At 44.2% G+C, this 21281-nt stretch overlaps 1 protein-coding gene across 5 annotated transcripts in view; it reads left to right on the top strand.

The window, feature by feature from the left end:
* CAPN3 (calpain 3) overlaps positions 1 to 21281 on the top strand; it is a 52583-nt gene that overhangs the window by 17528 nt on the left and 13774 nt on the right. For 3 of the 5 annotated variants that reach the window (XM_047766595.1, XM_047766594.1, XM_047766593.1), the window contains exons 2-8: positions 11611 to 11680; positions 13639 to 13757; positions 15245 to 15378; positions 16060 to 16228; positions 17041 to 17187; positions 19149 to 19232; positions 20107 to 20192. In XM_047766595.1, coding sequence (XP_047622551.1) covers positions 11611 to 11680; positions 13639 to 13757; positions 15245 to 15378; positions 16060 to 16228; positions 17041 to 17187; positions 19149 to 19232; positions 20107 to 20192 — 809 coding nt within the window. The remainder of the gene's footprint in view (positions 1 to 11610; positions 11681 to 13638; positions 13758 to 15244; positions 15379 to 16059; positions 16229 to 17040; positions 17188 to 19148; positions 19233 to 20106; positions 20193 to 21281) is intronic. The other 2 variants (XM_047766597.1, XM_047766596.1) reach the window with 1 other exon arrangement.

Raw genomic sequence — 21281 nt, 5'->3', positions numbered from 1 at the left:
GGCCAGGGATCCAACCCGCCACCTCATGGATACTAGTCGGATTTGTTTCTGCTGCACCACAATGGGAACTCTGGTTTTTTGGTTTTGGGTTTTTTTTTTTTTTTTTTATCATGAATGGGTATTGAATGTTGTCAAATGTTCATTCTGCATCAGTTGATATGATCATATGATTTTTCTTCTGCCTGTTGTGGTGGATTGCAGTGATTGACTTTCAAGTGTTGAACTAGCCTCGAATACCTGGAATAAATCCCATTTGTCTACAGTGTACAATTTCTTTTACATATTGTCATTTTTGAGTTACTAATTTTTTTGAGGATTTGGTTTATATTTTCATAAGAGATATGGTCTGTAGTTTTCCTTTCCAATATCTTTTTCTGGTTTGCTCATTAGGGTACTACTGGCCTTATAGAATAAGTTATGAAGTGTTCCCCTCTGCTTCTATTTTTCTGGAAGATATTGTAGAGAATTGGTGTCATTTCTTCCTTGAATGTCTGGTGGAATTCACCAATAAAATCATCTGGGTTTGGTGCTTTCTTTTTTGGAGGGTTTTTAATTATTGATTACATTTCTTTAATAGGTATAGCCCTATTTAAATGATGTTTTTGTCCTTGTGTGGGATTTTGCAGCTTGTGTCTTTTGGGAAATTAGTCCATTTTATCTAAGTTACCAAATAAATCTGTGGGTATAGTGCTATCTGTAGTTTTTTGTTTTTGTTTTTGTTTTTGTTTTTGCAGGGAGTGTAGTATGTCTTTATTATTCTTTAGTCCATGGGATGAAGAGTGGTGATCTCTCCATTCTTCCATTTAGCAACTGATGTTGGTAAATTGCATCTTCTCTCTTTTTTTCTTGGTTAGAATGGCTAGACAGGTATTGATTTTACTGACCTTTTCAAAGAACCAGATTTGGGTTTTATTGATTTCTCTATTGCTTTGCTATTTCCAATTTCAATGATTCTGCTCTAATCTTTTATTATTTCTTTATCTGCTTGCTTTGGGCTTAAATTTTTCTTCTTTCTCTATTGTTCTGAGGTAGGATATTGATAGTGATACCAGATCTTTCTTCTTTTCCAATACATGCATTTAATGTTACAGATTGCCCCTCTAAGTACTGCTTTCACTGCATCTCACAAAATTTTTTTAAGGGAATGTGGATCAGTTATTACCCCTTTATTGCTGTTTTATTTTTAAATTTTTTATTTTTTTCATCTCACAAATTTTGATGTTATGGTTTCATTTAGTTCAAAACAATGTTTAACCTCTCTTCTATGACTTGTGTGTTTAGAAGTGTGTTGTTTAGGAGTTCCCATCGTGGTGCAATAGTTAATGAATCTGACTAGGAACCATGAGGCTGTGGGTTCGATCCCTGGCCTTGCTCAGTGGGTTAGGGATCCGGCATTGCCGTGAGCTGTGGTGTAGGTTGCAGACGCAGCTCGGATCCAGTGTTGCTGTGGCTCTGGCGTAGGCCGGTGGCTACAGCTCTGATTCAACCCCTAGCCTGGGAACCTCCATATGCTGAGGGAGCGGCCCTAGAAAAGGCAAAAAGACAAAAAGACAAAAAAACAAAAAACAAAAAACAAAACTTTATAAGGATTTCCCGTTGTGGCTCAGTGGTTAACGAATCCGACTAGGAACCTTGAGGTTGCAGGTTCAATCCCCGGCCTTGCTCAGTGGGTTAAGGTTCCGGCGTTGCTGTGAGCTGTGGTGTAGGTTGCAGACAGGGGTCGGATCCCGAGTTGTTGTGGCTGTGGTGTAGGCTGGCAGCTGTAGCTCTGATTAGACCCCTAGCCTGGGAACCTCCATATGCCGAGGGAGTGGCCCTAGGAAAGGCAAAAAAAAAAAAAAAAAAAGAAGTGTGTTGTTTAATTTCCAAATAATTTGGGATTTTCCAACTATCTTATTGTTACTGCTTACTAATTTCATTCCACTGTGGTCTAAAAATATACTTTGTATGTTTTCAAGTCTTTTAAATTTGTCAAAGTGTGTTTTATAGCCCAGAATATGGTCTATCTTAACGACTCTTCCATGTGATATTGAGAGCAAAACGTGTATGATGCTACAGTTTGGTGGAGAATTCTTTAAATGTTAATTAGGTTGTCTGCTAGTGCCCTTCACGTCAAATATATCCTGACTGATTTTCTGCCTACTATCTATAATTACTGAAAGAGAGGTAATAAAGCCTTCAGGTATCATACTAGACTTGTCTGTTTTTCCTTTCAGATATATCACCTTTTGCCTCATGTCTTTTGACACTGTTGTTAGGTGCATCCACATTTAGGATTGTATGCTTTCTTGGAGAAAATTTTCCTTTATCACTGTATAATGCAGCTCTTAATTGCTGACAATTTTCCTTGTTATGAAGTCTGCTTCATAACAGAAATTGATACAGCTACTCCAGCTTTTTTCTTTTTCATGAGTATTAGCAGGGTATATTCTTTTCTAGCTAACTGACTCTTTTTATTAAAGTGATTTTCTTATAGACAACATATAGATGGGCCTATTTTTTTTTTTTTTTTTGACCTCACTAGCAGCATGTAGAATTCCTGGGCCAGGAATGGACCCTGTGCCACAGCAGTAACCTGAGCCACATCAGTGATAACACCGAATCTTTAACCCACTGTGCCACCAGAGAATTCCTAGTTGGGTCTTTTAAAAAATCTATTCTCACAATCTCTATCTTTTCATTGATGTATTTAAGCCATTCACATTTAAGTGATTATGCTATGTTTGGATAAGTATCTACTATGTTTATAACTATTTTCTATTTGTTGCAATTTTTCCTTGCTTCTTCCCTCTCCCCTTCCCTGTCTTCTCTGTTTTAGTTGAGTATTCTATATGATTTCATTTATCTCCTCTCTTAGGTATATCATATGATTTCATTTATCTCCTCTCTTAGGTATATCAATTATACTTTTTTTAAAAAAAATGTTAATAGGGAAGTTTCCATCATGGCTCAGTGATAACAAACCCCACTAGTATTTATGAGGACTCAGGTTTGATCCCTGGCCTTGCTCAGGGTTAAGGATCTGACATTCCCATGAGCTGTGGTGTAGGTCGCAAACACAGATTGGATCCCCTGTTGTGTGGCTGTGTATGGTGTAGGCTGGCAGCTACAGCTCCGATTTAACCCCACAGCCTGGGAACTTCCATATGCCATGAGTGTGGCCCTAAAAAGACCCACACACAAAAAAATGTTCATGGTTATGCTAGAGTTTCCAATATACACTACAACCAATCTTATTTCACCTCAAATAACATGTACCATTGCATGTGTAGTCTAGTACCTTATAATAGAAAATTCTCAATTCCTCCATTCCTTCCCTCATAACATTACTGTCATGTATTTCATTTATCCATAGGCTATAATTATTCAATACACTGTTATTATTATTACTTTAACCAAAGTTGCCTTTAGATTAAGCATAAGAAAAATAAAAGTGTTATTTTACTTTCATTTATTCCTTCTCTAATGCTCTTCCTTTCTTTATGTAGGTCCAGGTTTCTGATTGATACAAATTTCCTTCTCACTGAAGAGCTTCTTTTAATGTACATATCTTGCAAGGCAAGTCTTGTGGAAATGAATTCCCTGTGGTTTTATTTGTCTGAGAAAATATTACTTCTTCAGTTTTGAAAGATAAATGCTCTGTATATAGAATACTATGTTAGAGGGGTTTTCTTTCATCAGGAAAAAATTTAAATATTCAAATATTTCAATCTAATCTTTCTTGTTTGCATGGTCTCTGCTAAAATTCTTGTTTTTATTCCTCTAGAGGAAAGATATCACCCCCACTCCCCTTTTCAAGGTCTTTTCTTTATCTTTGGTTATCTGCAGTTTGAATATGATAGGCCTAACGATTGTTATATTTCCTTTCATTTTGCTGGCAATTATGCCACTGATGTGCTCTGGGTTTCCTGGATCTGTGATTTGGGATCTGTCATTAATTTTGGAAAGTTCTTAGGCATCATTGCTTCAAATATTTCTTTACTCTCTTCTTTTTTTCCCCTCCAGTATTCCAATTATGCATATGTTGCACCTTTTGAATTGTCTCATAGGTCTTTGATGTTCTACTCTGTTTTGTTGTCGTCATTATTGTATTTTCTCTTTGCATTTCATTGTGGGAAATTCCTATTGTCTTATCTTTAATCTCACTGATTTTTTTTCTTTGTCCATGTCTAATCTACTGATATGATCATCAAATACATGATATAGTGGGTTTTGGGTTTTTTTTGGTTTTTTTGGTGTGTGTGCTTTTTAGGGCCACACCCATGGCATGTGAAAGTTCCTAGGCTAGGGGATCGAATTGGAGCTGCAGCTTCTGGCCTCCACCACAGCCACAGCAACACAGGATCCCAGCCATGTCTGCGACCTAACCACAGCTCACAGCAATGCCGGATCCTTAACCCACTGAACGAGGTCGGGGATCGAACTCGTGTCCTCATGGATACTAGTCAGATTCATTTCTGCTGCACCACAATAGGAACTCCATTTGGGGTTTTTTGTTTGTTTGTTTGTTTTTTGCTTTTTGCTTTTTAGGGCCGGACCTACAGCATATAGAAGTTCCCAGGCTAGGGGTTAAATCAGAGCCACATCTATGACCTACACTACAGCTTACAGCAATGCCAAATCTTTAACCCACTAAGTGAGGCCAAGGATCAAACCTGCATCCTCACGGATTCTAGATGAGTTCATTGCTGCTGCCACAATGGGAGCTCCCATGTTACAGTGTTTTTTAGTTCTATCATTTCCTTTGGATTCTTTCTTAGAGTTTCCATCTTTCTGCTTATATTACCCATCTTTCCTTGAATATTATGTACTTTTTCCATTAGCACTTTTGTCATACTAATAGTTATTTTAAATTCTGAGTGATAATTCCTTTCCAACATCTATGTCATACCTGAATCTAGTTCTGATGCTTCCTTCACCTCTTCAGACTGCTTATGCTTGCCTTTTGACATCTCTTGTAATTTATTTCTGAAAGACAGACATGTTTTGTGTAATACAAACTGAAATAAATAAGCTTTTAGCGTGAGGATTTATGTTAAGCTGCACAGAAATTGTGCTGTGTTTGTTCCTAATAGCTGCAGGTGTCAGAGGCTTCAAATTCCTTTAATATCCTTGTTTTGTCTCCTCTCTTGACTTTAGGCTTTCCCAAATACTCTTCATTGGAGTTTGCATCTTGCAGCTCTTTCAGCTGTAAGTCACTGTTATTACACTGGAGCCCTGTTGATGAGGTGTTATGATGAGGGAGGGGAAGTGTTCTATAATCTTAAGATTAAAGCTGTCTTACCTCTTTTTAAAAATGATTTTTATTTTTTCCATTGTGGTTGGTTTACAGTGTTCTGTCAATTTTCTACTGCACAGCAAAGTGACCCAGTCACACACAAACATACACATTCTTTTTCTCACATTATCCTCCATCATGTGTCATCATAAATGACAAGATATATTTCCCAGTTAAAGCTGTCTTTTTTTTTTTTTGTCTTTTTCTAGGGCCGCACCTTCAGCATATGGAGGTTCCCAGGCTAGGAGTCCAATCAGAGCTGCAGCTGCCAGCCTACACCACAGCCATAGCAACTCGGGATCTGAGCCGCATCTGTGACCTACACCACAGCTCATGGCAATGCCAGATCCTTAACCCACTGAGCAAGGCCAGGGATCAAACCCAAAACTTCATGGTTCCTAGTCGGATTCATTAACCACTGAGCCACGATGGGAACTCCAAAGCTGCCTTTCAATGGGCCTATCTCTCTGGGCTGTGACTTTCGCACACTTCTCATTGGTACAGCTTTCCCCCTTCTTAGATGAGAAAGAAAGGCTGGAGGGTGCTGGAGTGGGAGTACTGCCCATTCCCAAACATAAGTAAGACTCTGGAAAAGTCTATTCCCATGTAGAGAGGATTTTTCTTGAATTTCCTGCATGAGAATTTGGAGAAATTTTGGAGGTAAAAACCATGAAATTGGGTGTGGGGGGAAATCCTCTTAAGAACGTGGCCTCCAGAAGTTTCTCACTCTCATGCCAAGTCCACACTTGGCTTCCTGGAATTCATCAAAATTACCATTTAAGTGTTCCTCCCAGTTTATGGCTGAGGCAGCTTCTGTTCCAGATAAGCAAATCTTGGCTCTAACTCTTTGGTTTCACTTGTGTCCATATTTCAGGGTGGTCGATTGCCCTGCAACCTCAGTTCTCTGATGGGTCTAAGCAAAGTCATTGGCCTTCAGTTTATTTGGCTTTTTCTTATAGCAAGGATAGGAGTGATGACTTCCAAGCTCTTTATATGTTGGAGCTGAAATCAGAAGTCCCCTACATATATCTATATTAGCCCACCCTATTAAATATATGTTGTTTATTTTATAAGGCACATGATATGTTAGGACAACACACACACATCATTTAAAACTAACAAGAATACTTACCAGAGTTCCCGTCGTGGTGCAGCAGAAATGAATCTGACTAGGAACCATGAGGTTTCGGGTTCGATCCCGGGCCTCGCTCAGTGGGTTAAGGATCCATCATTGCTGTGAGCTGTGGTGTAGGTCACAGATGCAGCTCGGATCTGGGGTTGCTGTGGCTGTGGTGTAGGCTGGCAGCAACAGCTCCAATTAGACCCCTAGCCTGGGAACATCCATATGCCACAGGTGCGGTCCTAAAAAGCAAAGAAAGAAAGAAGGAAAGAGAGAGAGAGAGAGAGAAGGAAGGAAGGAAAGAGAGAGAGAGAGAGAGAGAGAGAGAGAGAGAGAAAGAAAGAAAGAAAGAAAGAAAGAAAGAAAAAGAAAGAAAGAAAGAAAGAAAGAAAGAAAGAAAGAAGAAGAGAAAGAAAACTTACCTAGGGTTGCATGTTCAGAATGTTTTAATGATGGGAGTTATACGATTTTTTAAAAAATGTTTGGAGACACTGTGCAAACCACAATACTCAGAAAATGAGGAATGGTCATCTGCTGCTATTTGCTGGGAATCCATCATTGACAGATTTAGTTTCCATGTTACATTATAGACAAAGGAGTGACCGGAGGTCTTAGGTCCCCAAGCTAAAATGATAGAGCCAAGACCAGTTACCCTTTCTTCATGCAAACCAAGAAAAATAGGTCTCAGACATTCCAGGGGATATTTACACAGTGGTTATAAGTAAGGAGAGAGGGAAGTCAGCAGTGGTGGTGGCAGCAAGGCAGGCAGTATCTAGGCAAATCAGAGCTGATGAATTAATCCTCAACTAGCTCGGTAACTCTCACCCAATCAGACATCTCTCATGAGGACAAACAGTTGAGGGTCTCTAGGCTGGGGTTTCCTGGAAGGCAGGCCAGGGTGATTTCCTATTTGTCCTTAAGTCCCCTAGGTCTCTACATACTGGGAAGCTTAATTAACATCTAGTGAATTTAGCTGAGATAGTGCTGAATGTAAGTGACATATTGGGGAATCTCTACTAAGGCACAAAACGTAGCACCATTCAAATACCTGGACCTCCAAACAGATGGAAGAGAAGTCAATGCATGTACTACAACCTTTCCAAGGGCGTCAGCCCCAGAACCGGTGGCCAGTGGAGGATGAGGTGTGTGTCTCAAGCTATAGACCCAGAGAGAGGAAGCCACACCTGTGACAGTTAAAAATTGTAGCTAAAATTCTAGTATTTGAGTCACTTTATAACATATTCCTTATCACAGGGGCTTAGTGAAATGTCTCAGCTGGCAAGTAACAGAGGCCCAACTCAAATAGGCTTCAACCCAGAAAAGCTCATAGAACTTGAATATTCAATGGTGATGACACACACAACCCAAGCCTCAAACCATGTCACCAAGACAAATATTATCTATTTGTCCATCTGTCTAACACCACCATCCTCTCTACCCACCGCTCCATCTGAGTCCTCTGAATTGTCTTCATTCTCAAGCTGGCTACCTTCACAAAAGGGCAAAGATGACCATCAGCATCTTCAGGCTGACTCTCTACAAGCTTAGTAACTCCAGCAGAAGAATATATTTCTTTCTCAAGAGTTATAGCAAAAGTCTTGGCCCATAATTCATCGCCCCAGATTTAGTCATGCGCCCATCCCTAAACCAATCACTCACACTCTTAACTGCCCTTAAAAGCCATCTGGAACTGGGAAAAGCCCACAGGGGAAGCCCATCAGAACAACGTGGGCTGACAGTAGGGTTGCTCCCCAGGGGAGAAATGAGGTATAACGCCAGGAGAAGGGGGCAAAACACAGGGGAGACAAAAATAACATGTGGACTATAATTGGTTTCTTTAAGAGGAAGGAGTCTTGTTTGGAATAAAGAGTTTTATATTTTCTTAGAGGGAAATGGTTTTCAAAGATCATAATCTGGGAGTTCCCAGTGGCTCAACAGGTCTAGGATCTCGGCATTGTCACTGCTGTGGCTTTGGTCACTGCTGTGGCACAGATTTGATCCCTTGCCCTGGAACTTCTTCCACATGCCATCGGTGCAGCCTAATAAATACAAATAGGAGTTCCTGTCGTGGCACATCGGCAACGAATCTGACTAGTAAACATGAGGATGCACGCGGGTTCAATCCCTGGCCTTGCTCAGTGGGTTAAGGATCCCGTGTTGCCATGAGCTGTGGTATAGTTCGCAGATGCAGCTCAGATCCTGTGTTGCTGTGGCTGTGGTGTAGGGCCAGCAGCTAAAGCTCCGATTTGACCCCTATCCTGGGAACTTCCACATGCCATGGGTACAGCCCTAAAAAGCAAAAGAAATAAATAAGTAAATAAAAATAAACACTACATCCTGGATGTGGATGTTCTTTTTACTACTTGATTTTTACTGCATTTTTTGTGTTTGTTGTTGTTGTTATATTTTGTTTTAATGCAGAGAGATAGGGAAAAATTTTTTTAGAGAAAAATAAATCATGAGTTACATATCCAATTCAACTTTAACACTGCAATTTTAACATTAAGTTTTTCAATTTTATAACTTTACATATTTCCTCTTACACTAAACATATCCTGGTGCCTAATGACACTAAATACATTCTTATTTACTTTATCGTGCATGTCAAAGTTTTAAAATAATAACAATATTATTTTTATTTACTATGTTTCATATTTATCTACAGTTTGGGGTTTTGACCTTAGGATACACCCCAAAAGGACTAAACAGCCAAAATTTTATATTTTAAGTCAATGGAAATAATTCATTTTAGATGTGTGGTCATGCCACCAATTTGATAAGCAGTTAGGTTCCTTTGCTTCAATTTGCTTTCACTTTTTATAGATTGCTTTTTTTTTTTTTTTTTGTCTTTTTAGGACCACACCTGGGGTATATGTAAGTTCCCAGACTAGGGGTCAAATCAGAGCTGTAGCTGCCGGCCCACGCCATAGCCACAGCAATGCCAGATCTGAACCGCATCTATGACCTACACCACAGCTCATGGCAATGCCAAATCCTTAACCCACTGAGCAAGGCAAGGGATCATACCTGCACCCTCATGGATGATCAGATTTATTACTGCTAAGCCACAATGGGAACTCCTTTCACAGACTGCTTTTTAAAACTATCTTGAATTTTGCCTTTTAATTTTGTAAAATTTCCATGGTTCCTAAGTCAAAATTGTTCTCAAACAGTTATATTCAGAGTTTTACTTCTGTCCCTATATTCACCTCCTTAATCCTTCACTCCCCTTCATCCTTCACTCCCCTTAATCCTTCACCTTTTTAAAAATTATTGTTTTTGTACTAGTGGCCTCCAGACCCTCCAGTCCTAAGGACTAAAAGTGTTAACCCCTGTGACACTGCCCTGTTACTTCACCATCAGTCAGTCAGAGAACTGGGCGTGAGCTGAGTACATACCCAGACACCTTCCACAACACACACACACAACCCTCCCCTTGCCTTTACAAATGCTGTGCTGAAACCGTTTGAAGAGCTCAGTGTTTCTGGGCATGAGCCACCTGTTCTCCTGGCTGGGCCCTGCAATAAACCTTTCTTTGCTTGGAAAAAAAAAAAAAAACCCCTCAAACAAAAATATATATGTTGTTTTGGGTTTATCCTTCCACTAAGAGTTTTGAGTGGGAGGTGTGTGTGACATGGTCAAGGTAAGACTTCCCCTCTAATAGGAGGGAAAGATCCCTGAGTGCTGAGTTCAGGGAACTTCAGCTCACTTGAGGGTATCGGGTGATTGTGATGGAAAGATGAGGTGGAGGGGCTGGGTCACAGGGACAGCAATGCTCCTTGAAGCTGTGAAGAAGGGTTTTAAAACCAAAGCACAGGAGCTCCTGTTGTGGCACAGTGGAAATGAATCCAGCTAGTATCCATGAGGATGATCCCTGGCCTTGCTCAGTGGATTGGGGATCTGGCATTGCCATGAGCTGTGGTGTAGGTCATAGATGCGGTTCAGATCTGGCATTGCTGTGGCTGTGGCGTAGGCCGGCAGCGACAGCTCCAATTTGACCCGTAGCCTGGGAACTTCCATAGGCCTCTGGTGTGGCCCTAAAAATCAGGAAACAAAAACAAAAGCAAAAATCCCAAAACACAGAATCCACAATTATTTCTGAAGTTAAAAGACAAAGCATGATATATCTGAACAAAAACAAGAGCACCCTCTGTTGGCCACTGTTGGGATGAACATAATTGGTAGTGCCTGGATTTGAAAAAGGTTGGGGCCAGGGGAGCTATGTGGGTTAGCTTGAATGAAAAAATGCACTCTTGGGAGTTCCCATTGTGGGGCAGCAGAAACAAACCTGACTAGTATCCATGAGGATGTGGGTTCGATCCCTGGCCTTGCTCAGCAGGTAACGGATCTCTCATTGCTTTGAGCTATGGTGTAGGTCAAAGTTGTGGCTTGGATCCCATGCTGCTGTGGTGTAGGCCGACAGCTGCAGCTCTGATTCAACTCCTAGCCTGGGAACTTTCATATGCCTTGGGTGAAAGTTGGGTGCAGTCTTAAAAAAAAAGAATAGAAAAGAAATGCACTTTCCAACAGATGGGGAAGTCTTAGAAGCCCACATTGAATTTACTCTTGGCTCTTCCCAGCTCTCAAGTCCCGTGGCCTTTGGGACATGTGCTGATACTAAGCACCTATGTTACCACATCTTGAGAAGAAAGATCCTATTTTCCCTCCTTCACCTCTTTTCCTGGCATAGAAGAAAAAAAAATCAAGAACCTTGTTTTCTATTATGCCTTTTCCAAAGCCCTCCCAGAAATGACACTGCCCTAAGGCTGAAGGTACATCCTTACTCAGACAGTATATCAGTGTGAGGGAGCAGGGTGGAACAATGAGAATAGGAGACATGTATCTGGCTTTGCTTATTTACTAGCTGTGTGTCCTTGGGAAAGCTTTCTTAACCTTTCTGAGACTTGGTGTCCTTACCTAGAAAATAAGAATGACTGTATCAAATTCACAGAGGGTTTTGGAGGCTTACATAAGTGATGAATGTAAAACTTTTTTTTTTTTTTTTCAGTAGCATCATGCAGCGGCTTAAGATGGGATCTTAGTTCCCAGACCCGGAATTGAACTCAGGCCACAGTGGTGAAAATGCCAGGTCCTAACCACTAGACCACCAGGGAACACCCCTAAAACTCCTGATACGTGACACCAGTACTACAAAATGGACCTCAGTAAATAATAGCTACTACCACTATTATTTCCTTTTTGTTTTTCACAGGAAATTTGCGAGAATCCCCGATTTATCGTTGGTGGAGCCAACAGAACTGACATCTGTCAAGGAGACCTAGGTAAGAAAGTCCCTCAGGTCACATCTAGCTGAACAATCAAGGGGTGATTAAAAGGTGTCATCCCTTTACAGGAAGTAAAAGGATAATAATCTGGGTTTTTGTTGTGGTCTGTCTTTTTAGGGCCTCACCCATAGTATATGGAGGTTCCCAGGCTAGGGGTTGAATTGGAGCTACAGCTGCCAGCCTACGCCACAGCCACAGCCGTGCCATATCCGAGCCACATCTGTGACCTATACCACAGCTCACGGCAACACCGGATCCTTAACCCACTGAGCGAGGCCAGGGATCAAACCTGCGTCTTCATGGATGCTAGTCAGATTCATTTCTGCTGAGCCACGACAGGAACTCCTTGGTTTTGTTTTCAATGAATTTGGAGGGAGAGGGTTTTGGTAACATTGCCCTCATTTGTCTAAGTGCTGAGGATTGCTTCATTTAATCTTTGTCCCTCACACCTTTCTCATTGATTCTTTGCATCACAGGAGATGTGCCTCATTCCACAGCCTCCTCTTCAGGGCACTTACACACCCCACTCAGCAAGACAAAAGCCCTGCTTTTAGGGGGACCCCCACCTTCCTTAAAAGGCAGCTCTGAAACTGTCCGTGTACAACACACATCTCTTGGGCACACAGAATCTCTATGCTCACAACAACTGCTTCTGTAACTCCAACTCTTGTTTAAATTGCCCCAGAATCGCTCCATATTAAAGGAGTCTTAATCATGCTAAGTGAAGTCAGCCATACAATGAGACACCAACATCAAATGCTTTCAGTGACAAGTGGAATCTGAAAAAAGGACAGACTGAACTTCTTTGCAGAACAGATGCTGACTCACAGACATTGAAAAACTTATGGTCTCCAGAGGAGACAGTTTGGGGGGTGAAGGGATGTGCTTGTGCTGTGGGATGGAAATCCTGTGAAATCAGATTGCTATGGTCATTATACAATTACAGATTTGATAAATTCATTTGAGTAATAAAAAAAAAAATCTGAAAAAAAAAGTCTTTCAACAAAGGTGACATTTGCCCTGTGGATGAGAGTCAGTTTTCTACCAGATTAGTTAGTTTGGCTGCGTCACCCTTCCTCTGTCTCAGCCTCTTGTTCGGAAAAGTATTACTTTTGGTGTGGACTGCAGGAAAGTTCTGTGAAGTAAAGTTGGAGGCGACATCAATAGATTCAACTTAGAACTTGAGGGGAAAGGACCAAATGAAAAGAATTTGTCCCCAGGAGCACAGGATGAGGAGGTTGGGAATATCTGAGTTCCTGCACTCGAGGGAAGGCTGCCTCCAGAGCCTTGGGCAAGCTAACAATCTGGGCCTTCTAGTCAATACACTGTTTCAAAGGAGAGGCTGGCTGCTTGGGGTGAGTGGTGGAGGAGGGACTGTGGCAGCTCTCAGCCTCCCCTCTGCAGTCTCAGAAATGCTAGCACATCCCACACAGCACAACAGAGGCTTTGCATAACAGCATGGGTGCACACACACACACACACACACAGCAAAGTGTCCCCTCCAACTACCAACTGGCTTTCCTTACAATATAAGTTGGCTGAATGGATGGCTCTCAGATGCCCAGCCTCCTCTAAGGTCAAAAGGGGAAATGGACTCCCATTGCAAAGGCAAGGGGCAGGCAGGTGTTAGAAAGAATGACCCAGTTACGACCACCTACGGCTCTGTCTCCACTGAGGTCCAGAAAGAAAGTGAGCTAATATTGCAGATAGAGGAGTTGCCTACAGCCTTCAGGAAAATCAGTCAAGTCAGTTATTTTGTTGATCACCTGGTCCAGGGTCTGCTATCAAACTCCTTCCCTGGGTTGACACCTCTGTAAGGCCAGTTCTGGAAGTGGGACAATGACCGCCAACTGAATGCCTTCTCCAAAGAAGTGCAGCAGCTGATGGGAATAGGGTCTCTTTCTTCCCTGGAGGTGCCGGCCCTCCTGTGACCTGTGCCACGTGTTTGCCTGCAGGGGACTGCTGGTTTCTGGCAGCCATCGCTTGCCTGACCCTCAACAAGCGCCTGCTTTTCCGAGTCATACCCCATGATCAGAGTTTCACCGAAAACTACGCAGGGATCTTTCACTTCCAGGTGAGGTCATGGGACTGTAACTAATAGGGCCAGCTGCCATCCACAGGTCTCCCGGCCTTGACTTCCCAGTGGCTCTAGGAAAAGTTCCACCCACCCTCCCTGCCATGTGGGCAGAGATTCCCTTCAGGCCTCAAGCCTGTGAGGAAGCAGTTATTTATTTTTTCCTACCCCCATTCCTTCCGCTAGGCCCCAGGAAGGCCCGAAGATATCCTGTTTGCTAGCCTGCAGGTCTATTTTTGCCTCTCCAGCTGGCTGGCTGCTGTGTTATTACCGGCAGCCCTTCTCAAGTTAGTCCCTAAGACAGCCGTGGGAATCCAGAGGAGCTTTAGGTTGAGAAGTCCCATCCACAACTGCCACTCCTGACGACCTGTGTCCTTTAAACCCCAAGGCCAGCCTACACCATGTATACTACTCACCCCTTCTAGGCTGCAGTAAAAAAAAGTTCAGTTAATCTGGAGACCAAACTTTTGGGTTGGCCCAGAAATGAGCCTTTTGGTTCCAGAATCGATCCAGCCATTGGCAACATTCTGGATCTAAATTGTCCTGGCAAAGAGCCAAACCCCGTGCTGGGCTAGAACAGAAATGAGCTTCATGTGTGGGCATCTAGCAGACACCAGGGTTCTAAGACTTCCATCTGTCTCCAGCCCTGAAGGCTCCTAGTGTCCTGGGACTGACCCAGACCATCAGTCGATCTTGTATCCCAGGACGGAAGGCCTCAGAAAAGGTCTTCTCTGAAAGTTCAGAATCAGTGTCCTGCTGCCGTCTGAGTGCTGGCAAGACAGGTGGACCCTGAATTTTGTTTTACAAGCTGCTTTACAAGGTCTGATATCTCAAAGGCCATAAATGCAAAGACCAGACAGATGTTTGTCCTCTTGTCCATAGGAGAGAAAATGTCATTAGAAGGAAATTAAACAGATTTTGCTTTCTTGGGTTAAAACCGATCTGTTCAAAAAGGATCATCCATAATTGAGATTATTAGATAGTGTTCCTGCTTCAGCCAGAGTCAATTTCCTCTTCCACATCAATCCTTCTTCAAAAGCAATTTCTACCTTTTTTGTCATCAAGAAACACATAAGTTGTACATCATCTTCACCTAGACCAGTAGTTCTCAACTCTGGCTACACATTAGGATCAGGTGAGGTACCTAAAAATACTGTACTGAGGCCCTAACCCAGATCTATGAACAGGAAAAGGAAAATTTCAAGCCCTCAGATACACTCGGAGCACCTCCCATCCCCCATACTGGGTGGACTGTATGGAAGAGACAAAGTGGTTTGTAACTCACTTCCTGCCCTTGAGGAGTTCACAGTCCATTTAGAGAAAAATTCACACACCCCAAACCCAGAATAATATGAACACAGCACCAAGATGCAGAGCCAAAGAGAAGGAACTGCTTTGGGATGAACGACCACTAAGGATGTGGGGTAGGAACACATTTCCCAGTGATAATCTGAGGATGTGACTCTGTGCTTGACGCTTCCGAGCAGTTCTGGCGCTACGGAGACTGGGTGGACGTGGTTATTGATGACTGCCTGCCAACTTACAACAATCAACTGGTTTTCACCAAATCCAACCACCGCAATGAGTTCTGGAGTGCTCTGCTGGAGAAGGCTTATGCTAAGTAAGGCAGCCCTTTGGGATGCAAGGCAGGGCTAGAGACAAGGAAGTGGACTAGAAAATCCAGTGAGGTCTCACTCACAAGAGGAGGCGTGTTACATGTGTGTGTTTGGGAGTGTGTATGTGTGTGTCTTCAACTCTGACACCAAGTCAGAGAAGATCAGGCCAACGGAGCAATGACTAAAACCACAGATGAAATGAGACGTGTGCAGGAAACACTTAGCCTCCCGTAGTGAGCTCCTTAATCCTGCAATTGTGGTGGCATTGCAAGTCGTGGATCTGAGCCTTGTATCTCTAGAGCTCAGCTCCCAGAGTCTTGCTTGGCTCAATCTCTTGAGCTTGCAATAGACGGATATGTTCAATTTAGAAGCCCCACCCCAGCTACTAGTGGCCTTAATGGAGCTCTATCTCGGGTTCAGGGTGTAGTGGAAACAGAGGTCTCAGGAAGTGAGAATAGCTGGGTTCCAGTCGCAGTGTTTCTCCTCTCTGTCACAGTCTCTGGAGCTCAGTTTCTCCATTGTTAAAAAGGGGAATCACAGTACCTATTCCAATAGCTTACGGGGTTACTGGAGAATTGGATGAGGAACATCACAAGACCCAAGGGTAAAGTTCTGGCGATAGTGGTCCCTGGGTCATGTTCCCTGGAATCCTGCAACCCCAGGCTGGTCTTCATCCTCTCTCCAAGGCTCCATGGTTCATACGAAGCCCTGAAAGGTGGAAACACTACAGAGGCCATGGAGGACTTCACAGGAGGAGTGACAGAGTTTTTTGAAATCAAAGATGCTCCCAGAGACATGTACAAGATCATGAAGAAAGCCATCGAGAGGGGCTCCCTCATGGGCTGCTCCATTGATGTAAGTCTGGGGGTGGGGGGCAGGGGGCTGCCAACTGTTGGGAAGCCTTACCCAGTGAAGAGCAGTGCAGGACTTTCCTCTGGGACCGAGTGAATGTTTTGCTTTAGGAAGCAGGAACTGGCTCTCAACCCTAAAAATTGGGAATTCCTCAAGGGAGAGGAGTTTCTGGGTATCTTCAATAAAGATATTGAGCAAGGACCCTGCAAGCCCTGGAGTTTAGGTGGACATAGGTCCAGAGGCCTATGTCAGTATTTCTCAGCCCCTGCATGCCCCTATTCAGCTGGCCACACACTTGGCTATGGACCTGAGCCCTCCAGTTCCCTAAGAAAGCCTCCCAGCCATTGAGCTTTGCTTGCATCTCTTCTTGAGACACAGGGCTTTGTGTGGTAATCCCAAGAAGCTCAGCCTGCAGCCCCTGCTCTCAGTGCAACAAAGAGGTAAGAACTGAGGCCAGAGCCAAGGATAAGGGGATGGCAGCCTGGCCAGGAGACACACCTTCCTCAGGGGCTGCTTCATGTACAACAGTCCTGGCGATTTCCATTGCGGAGAAAGGGGCCCAGGCAGAATTCCTGTTCCTCCCCCTCCTAGTACACCCAGTAGACAGGGCAGCATGGGAAGATCAGCCAGCGGATACTTTTCTTTCTGCATCATTGTTCTCTACCTTTTCTCCATTCATGCTCTACTTCTCTCTCCTCTTGTCCTTTGTCTGTCCCTTCCCTTCTTTCTGTCCCCTTCCCTTTCTGTCACCCTCCTTTGTTTGCTCTCTCTCTCCCTCTCTTGGACTGTCCCCTGCCTGCCCCATCGGGCCTCAGGATGGCACAAACATGACCTATGGAACCTCTCCTTCTGGGCTGAAAATGGGGGATTTGATTGCACGGATGGTGAGGAACATGGACGAGTCGCGGCTCAGGGACTCAGACCTCATCCCTGAGGGATGCTCAGATGACAGACCGACCCGGGTGTGTACGCCTCCAACAGTCTGGGCTGACCATCCCTGCCACCTGCATGACCCAGCCCTGTTTGTGTGATGTCAGACACCCCCGCCTCAGCTACCAGTGCCTCACACACACACTCCGCCTGGGGTCTTCTGAGGGTCTGGGCTGGGGCAACCTGCATGCTCCAAGGCTCCTGGGAAAGGTGGGAGACAGCATTTGGAGGGAATCTCTGTCAGAGTTCCTCTGGGCTTCACGGTCCAGGCAGTTTCTCTGGTAACAAATGAACAGGCAGAAACACAAGAGAGAATTCACTTATTTTTAAGTATTTCTCTTCCTCTAAACATTCATTTCTGTATCCAGTACATATTTTTTGAGCTCCTACTAGGCACCAGGCATTCTTCTAGCAAAGAAAATTCTCTCCCCTTTGTTCAGGATTCTAGTGAACGAGCCAAGTCTTCCCTTCACAGATCTTATATTCTAGTACTTTCAGAAGTAATAAGTGCCGAATAGTAACGCAGAGAGGAAATTAACCCTTTTTAAGGATAATAACATGTTATATGTCCTTTTAGGATTTTACTACGCATACACTTAATCTAAAGTTTTATTTTAAGAATGCTGTCACACTATATGTACCTCTTTGCAGCATGCTTTATATTTCAGTTAGCTCTATATGCTTAATGGACCAATGAGAATAGTATTCTTTTTGTATATTTTTTATAGTACTCTTTTTTATATTTTTAATAGTAATTTTATTACTATTATTTTTGGCTGTGCCCAAGACATGCAAAGTTCCCAGGCTAGGGATAAAATCCTCACCACAGCAGCAACTCTCACCACAGCAGTGACAACACTGGATCCTTTAGCCACTAGGCCGTCAGAGAACTCCAGAATTATATTCGTAATGTGTCTCCTATAACATTTTTAGTGGCTGCACAATATGCCAGCATACAGATATCATTTATTTACCTAGTACCTTATTATTAGGAAATTAGATTGTTTTCTTTTTCTGCTTTTAGCTATTGTTTTAAAAGGTTAGAATGGACATCCTATTAGATACATCTTTGTGTCTCTCTGTGATGATTTCCTTAGGACAGATGGCCAGCAGTGGAATAGCTAGGTATGCATAAGTAATGCTGCAAGAGTCCTTTTAAGCAGCTTCCCTGGTCTAGAACTGAGAGATGTGTGACTCTCCTGTTCCCTCCCTTTTTACTCATCATGATCTGGGTCCGATAAAGGCGGAAATCTGGAAGAGGCTAGGATGCCAAAAGCCCTGGCCTCTCATCTTGAAAAGGACTCCAGGATGTTCCTCTTAAAGCTGTCATGTTATCAGGCAAAGTGAAGCCACAGGGTCTATCTAGGGTTCACCAGGCTTTAGGAATCCTAGCCCTCTACCAAGGATCTCCTATGGAAACAAATCTCAAATGGAAGAGCTACCCCTATTCCCTGAAGCACAGTCATGTCTGAGTAGGACTTGCCTCTCAGAAATCTCTCCCTGGGCACTATGACTTTCGATTTCTTGAATATCATGTTCTAGGCGGGTGTGGAGGAGGTGAGGGGTATAAAGATAAAAGGTTAGACCTACCTGTTTCATCTAACCCCTTTTCTTAATCCTTTTCTCTTCCAGGAATTGTTAACCCTGGGTGGGCTCAAGGGAAGGGGAGGCCAATCCAGGTCAGCTTCTATCTGCCCTCTTCCTCCTCTGAAAGGCCCCAAGGGATCCAGAAAGGAGGGCTAGGCACACTGTCACCCAGCTCGTGCCACAGGCTCCATCCACAGTGCTCCCCGATGGTCAGAGGGCCAGCTTGAGAGAAAACACTGCCTGGGCTGCATCTTCTCGGCTCTCTTAAAGGGCCAGTGAGGATCTTCTCATGGCATCTTCCAGGGTGTGAAGGAGTCCTTGTCCTCCCAGATCCCAGGACATGGACCAGTGTGAACTTGGTTTCAGACAGCACCCCCTGACGGCCTGTCTGGTTTTCACTCCACAGACAATTGTTCCTGTTCAGTTCGAGACAAGAATGGCCTGTGGGCTGGTCAAAGGCCACGCCTATTCGGTTACTGGGCTGGAGGAGGTAAGCCTGGCAGGGCCTGGTGGGACGAGACTTGAGGGCTACTTGGATGACCTTTCAAAGTCAGGATGTGGCTTCCTGTGCCCTCCACATCTGCAGAGTCTGCCTCCACTCAGGCACTCAAGCCCAGTGCCTGGGGTTGGAGGAGACCACTGGGACTTGCCACAGAATGGGGCTCAATTTATGTTTGATTTTAGTGCTAAACAGCAATTGCTCCAACGTTTCCAAGGAGCCAACAGAAATCACTTTGGTATTACAAAGCTGATTTCATGGGCTCTTGTGCTGCTTGTTTTTCATGGTCAGATAGTTATGATGTTTTGCTCCCATTGGGATGTCTGGCCTTCGCTGGGTCACACTGGAGACCAAAACCTCACCAGGCTTCTGTGCACAGTTGGGCAAGTTGTTCCCTATTCACAGGGATGGGTAGACAGGGACAGTCATCTGCCGTGGTCCACGAGGCAGATGGGAGGAAGGGGCATCTTCTGATTGATCCATCTAGAGGGGACGTTTTCTGTAGCTCCGCAGTCAGCAGGGTGTTATTTCCCATTCATGCAAAGACACTTAATATGCTAGCAAAGCCCTACATTACATGCCCCACCTCCTACCCCAAAGCTCTTCATGGCCAGATGTTCCTTAAGAAAATCATTTCTTAGAAAATGGCAAGGTGATGGCCCAGCCTGACTTCTGTGGACTCAGGTTCTGCCCCATCACCCTGCCTTTCCACAGGGAGCTTCTGATCAGTCTCCTTGACCAGGGCCAAGCAGGACATCCCCAGTATGGGATTCTCTCCCCACTCCCACCCCAGCCCCCAGGGCAAGACAGCAAACCCCTTTCCAGAAAGGACCCAGAGTGAGAGAACTTTTTCTCTTTGCTCAAGGCCCTGTTCAAGGGTGAAAAGGTGAAGCTTGTGCGGCTGAGGAACCCCTGGGGCCAGGTGGAGTGGAATGGCTCCTGGAGTGACAGGTAGGTGAGGAGACCCCACAGGGAGGGAACAACGGAGCCTGGGGCAAGGCTGGGTTAGGTACCAATCCACAAGAGTACTACAAATGCTTGGTCTAAAAGTATCCTTAACACCAATGATCCACAGAGGAGAAGTGGGGCTGTCGGCTCGGGAAAAGGGCAGTAAGATCAGAGCCAGGGGGATTCTGGGATCCGGAGAGCTCACATGGCCACTGGCTGAAAAAGAAAGATTCTAGAAATGGGCTGAGCAAATCCTTGCTTCCTTGGTGCACAGTGTGTGCCAGGCCCCATGCTACTGTTTGGGGACTTAGAAATGAATGCAGAGACTTAGACCCTGACTTGTAGGCTTTCAGATCCAATGGGAAAGACAAACACTAATAATCACTGATATAAATGCTAAGGTAAGTGTCACAAAGAGGGAGCCCCTCCCCTAGCTTGGACAGGAAGGCAGAAAAGGGGTACCTGGAGAGGGTGGCATTTGACCTAAGCTCCCTGCTCGGGGAAGGCCCTCGGTGCCCCATCAGTGGGCCACGCCTCTGGCCCGAGTCACCCACAGGGATCCTCGCTGTGTCCTCCAGTCTCAGAAAGTGGTATCTGGCCTTAACTCACTTTCTGCCAACACCTCTGCTGCAGGGACTGCTGACAAGTGAGGCCCAGCCTCGATCACTCAGAGGGACTCCCTTTCCCCACTGTGTCCTTCCTGCCGGTCTCAGGACTCGCCATTCCCTTCAGCATTCCCTGCTTCCAAGCACTTCCTCAATCCCTTCCCTCTCCAGAACAACCCATTTAGTTTCACTCTCCTCCACGTGCCTGAAACACAAATGTGCTTTATTTATGTCCTCCTCCTTCGGGAGAAAGAATGTATAAAGCTGCTCAACCTTTAAAAACACAAAACAGGAGAGTTTTGTGGGGTGGCAGGGTGGAAGGAGAAGTTGACATGTTTGGGCTTTCTCTCCGTTACTCAGACAGTCACTTTGTAGATGACGAGGACTGTTCTAAAAGTTTTTCATGAGTGATTTTATTTCTTGCTCATCACAGCCCTGTGTATAGGTGACATAATCATTCCCCTTTTGCAGCTAAGACAGAAGCAGA

This window comes from Phacochoerus africanus, chromosome 2 (assembly GCF_016906955.1).
Source record: "Phacochoerus africanus isolate WHEZ1 chromosome 2, ROS_Pafr_v1, whole genome shotgun sequence".
Classification (NCBI taxonomy): Eukaryota; Metazoa; Chordata; class Mammalia; order Artiodactyla; family Suidae; genus Phacochoerus; species Phacochoerus africanus.
This window is presented reverse-complemented; position numbering and strand designations above follow the sequence as displayed.